This window comes from Strigops habroptila, chromosome 8, assembly GCF_004027225.2.
Source record: "Strigops habroptila isolate Jane chromosome 8, bStrHab1.2.pri, whole genome shotgun sequence".
Taxonomy (NCBI): domain Eukaryota; kingdom Metazoa; phylum Chordata; class Aves; order Psittaciformes; family Psittacidae; genus Strigops; species Strigops habroptila.
This window is the reverse complement of record NC_044284.2, coordinates 52,249,873-52,252,600: the sequence shown is the minus strand read 5'-3', so window position 1 is coordinate 52,252,600 and position 2,728 is coordinate 52,249,873. Positions and strand designations below refer to the sequence as shown.

Sequence of the window (2,728 nt, the reverse complement as noted above, 5' to 3'; positions counted from 1 at the left end):
GAGGGCGGAGGAAGGGAGGAGGGAGGAAGGCAGGAGGCAGGCGGGAGGCTGGCCGGCCCGGGGAGCCCGCAGGGAGGAGGCAGCTATACGACATGGCCCATTGCTAAGGAAACCTGGCACGGAGCAGATGGGCTGCTGCAGAGGCAGGGAGAAAGGGGTAGCGAGTGGTGAAGCCTTGAAGAGACTCCATGTGGGTTCCTGCCGGGTGGGATTGGATGTCCCGGTCCATGTGCCATCCCCCTGATGTGTGGCTCACAGCATGGTCCCGGCGCTGGGACCTGCCCCCCCAGCCAGTGGCTTTGCTGCAGAGAGGGGTGGAGGGAGGCAAGTGGCTGGGATTTTGGGAAAGTCAAAACATACACAGGCTAAATGCACAGAGACGACCCCCCACCTTTATATGCACAGCCCCCATAGAAAGGTGCTGGGCACGGCAGAGTCCCCCACACCGGGGGTGGAGCAAATGAGAGCGCGGCAGAGAGATCTGCCCCCTAAAAGCAAAAGTCATCTTTCCTGGTGATGCTTCAGGTCGAAGCCCTGCAGCTCTCATATCTGCTTAGGACACAAGCAATGGCAGGCAGAAAAAAGCATAACCAGCCTCGCCCAAGCCCAAACCAAGTGCTGTGCCACAGAATGCCCAGTCCCCTGTCACCCAAGCCTGGCTAGACCCAAGGGACATGAGGGTGCCCACGGAGGGACCCACATTTGCTTGTCAGTGGCAGTGGGATGAAGAGGGAATCACAGGGCCCACAGCATCACCCTGAGGGAGCAGGGTCCAGCTGCCAGCGTTTGGCAGCGCTAGTCAGCGGCAGGCTATAAATACCTCTGCTGGGAGATAGAAACACAAAAGCCGTCTCCTCTTTCCTCAAATAGCTTAGCAGCCGGGCCAGACAAAGGCACATTGATGGGGTGGCCGTGGTGTACCAGCTGGGCTGGGCTCCGCCGGCGGAGAGGAACCCTACTCAGGGCTGGAAGTCCCCACAAACCTGCCCTCGGGCCAGGGCGTTGTGGTAGGGCTGTACTCAGTGAGTGCCCATCTGCCCACAGCCTCCCTTGATGCAGGGAGAAAAGGACCCAAAAGATGCAAAAATCAAGCTGTTGGAGGTGCCAGCCCCACTGCAGCCTATAGTTGAGGTGCAAAGCATCAATCACAGCAGCTATTCTCTACCCCCCTGCTCTTCTTTCACACATTCACCACCAGGAAGCATTTCTTAGAGCTGGCAGGGAGCAGCCAATGTTGGAATCCCAGAGTGACTGTGGCTACCTAGAGACCAGGAAACAAGGAGTTACAGGAACCGTGCCCCAGAGCAGCCCTGGAGAGCTGCAGTATCACATAGCAACACACTCTAGGAGAACAACAGGTTTGTCCCTGCCAGGGTTGGTCCTGGGCAGCCAGGAGCACAACAGTGGCTGGATACAAGTCTCCTGGGTTTACCCCTGCAGGGCAGGAGCAGGGCTAGTGGTAAGTGCGGGACAGGGAGGCTGGAGGGGAAGGAGCTGCTCCCCTATGCCAGGGGAAAGGCTGGGGATGGGAGAGCAGAGGGCTGGGTGGATCTGGGATGCACTGGGTCAGTGCCGGCTGTTGGGGATGGAGGTGTTGGAGAAGAAAAGGCAGCTGCCATGGTCCCCCCAAGCACCTCTGTATCCAGCCCCTTGGCATTGGACTTGCAGGGGGCAGAGAGAAGTGAAGCAGGGAGGCAGGGGGATGAAGAACCTGGGGAACAACCTCCCTCCTCCTGCCACGTAGAGCCACATCTCCTTTCCAGGCCACCCGTATGGCTGAGCAACCCTCCTTAGAGGTGGCCGTGCCAGCCCAGGCAATGGCTGCAGACAACGCTGAAGCCCATCCACCCCGGGCCATCTGCCGTGGCTCCCAGCCCCATGCACGGGGCACAGAGGAAGGCAAGCCACCGCTGCCCTCCCGCCGCAGCTCCATCCTCAGCATCCTGCCAGCAGCCCTGGCCAGCCGCCGCAGCTCGCTGGGGGCAGCCCCAGGGGGCAGGCGCCCCTCCATTGGCCCCTGGATGCTCCACAGCCGTGTGAGCTTCTCTGGGCTCCCCCTCTTCCAGCCCATCCTCAAGACCCGCCTGGAGAACACTTACAGGATAGGGCCGGATGAAGGCTGCAAGTTCAATGCAGGGCGGGTGCAGCGGGTGCTGGAGGGAGCCCTGTCTGGTGCCCTGGACACCATGGTCTACAGCCCCCAGGGCAGTGCGCTGCTAGCCCAGAACCTGGTTGAGATGGTGCAGAGCAGAGCAAAGGAGGTGGTGCCACCCCGCTACAAGCTGGTCTGCCATGTGCTGCTGGGGCAGCAGGGCCAGCAGAGCCTGCTGGTGGCCAGCCGGGCACTATGGGACCCAGAGAGCGACAGCTTTGCCTCCGCCACCTTCTCCAATGCCTCTCTCTTCGCTGTGGCCACAGTGCATGGGGTCTACTTTGAGTAGGACCTGCCTCTCCCTTCATTCAGCAGTGTGAAGCTACAGGGGAAAGCAGCTGAAATAAAGAGATTGCACCAACTCTGGCTCATACCTGGAGTCTTTCACCATGGTGCATGCAAGGAGCAAGGTATGGATGCACCTCAGTGCCCTGATGCTCACTACAGCCCCCAGCCTGGGCTCACAGCCACAGTGTAGCTTCCACTACCACAGCTTACAAAAGAGACCCAAGTTGCAGCAAATACAACCCAAAAGGCTGTATTACCCAGTGATGGGCAGCTGCCCAAGGCCGTGCT

At 60.1% G+C, this 2,728-nt stretch overlaps 1 protein-coding gene across 2 annotated transcripts; it reads left to right on the top strand.

Annotated features, from left to right (window-relative positions):
• Positions 1–1,346: 1,346 nt before the first annotated feature.
• On the top strand, positions 1,347–2,514 carry TCTEX1D4 (Tctex1 domain containing 4). Of its 2 annotated transcripts, none has more exons than XM_030494539.1 (2): positions 1,347–1,459; positions 1,764–2,514. In XM_030494539.1, exon 2 carries the CDS (start codon positions 1,773–1,775, stop codon positions 2,439–2,441), a length of 669 nt encoding a protein of 222 aa, XP_030350399.1. In that variant the 5' UTR covers positions 1,347–1,459; positions 1,764–1,772; the 3' UTR covers positions 2,442–2,514. The 2 variants fall into 2 exon arrangements, with proteins under 2 accessions (XP_030350399.1, XP_030350400.1); XM_030494540.1 differs by having other exon boundaries at positions 1,375–1,459; positions 1,669–2,514.
• Positions 2,515–2,728: the final 214 nt, after the last annotated feature.

What these genes read in the sequence shown, in the direction of transcription:
- TCTEX1D4 (XM_030494539.1), top strand. Translation starts at nt 1,773, where the DNA reads ATGGCTGAGCAACCCTCCTTAGAGGTGGCCGTGCCAGCCCAGGCAATG.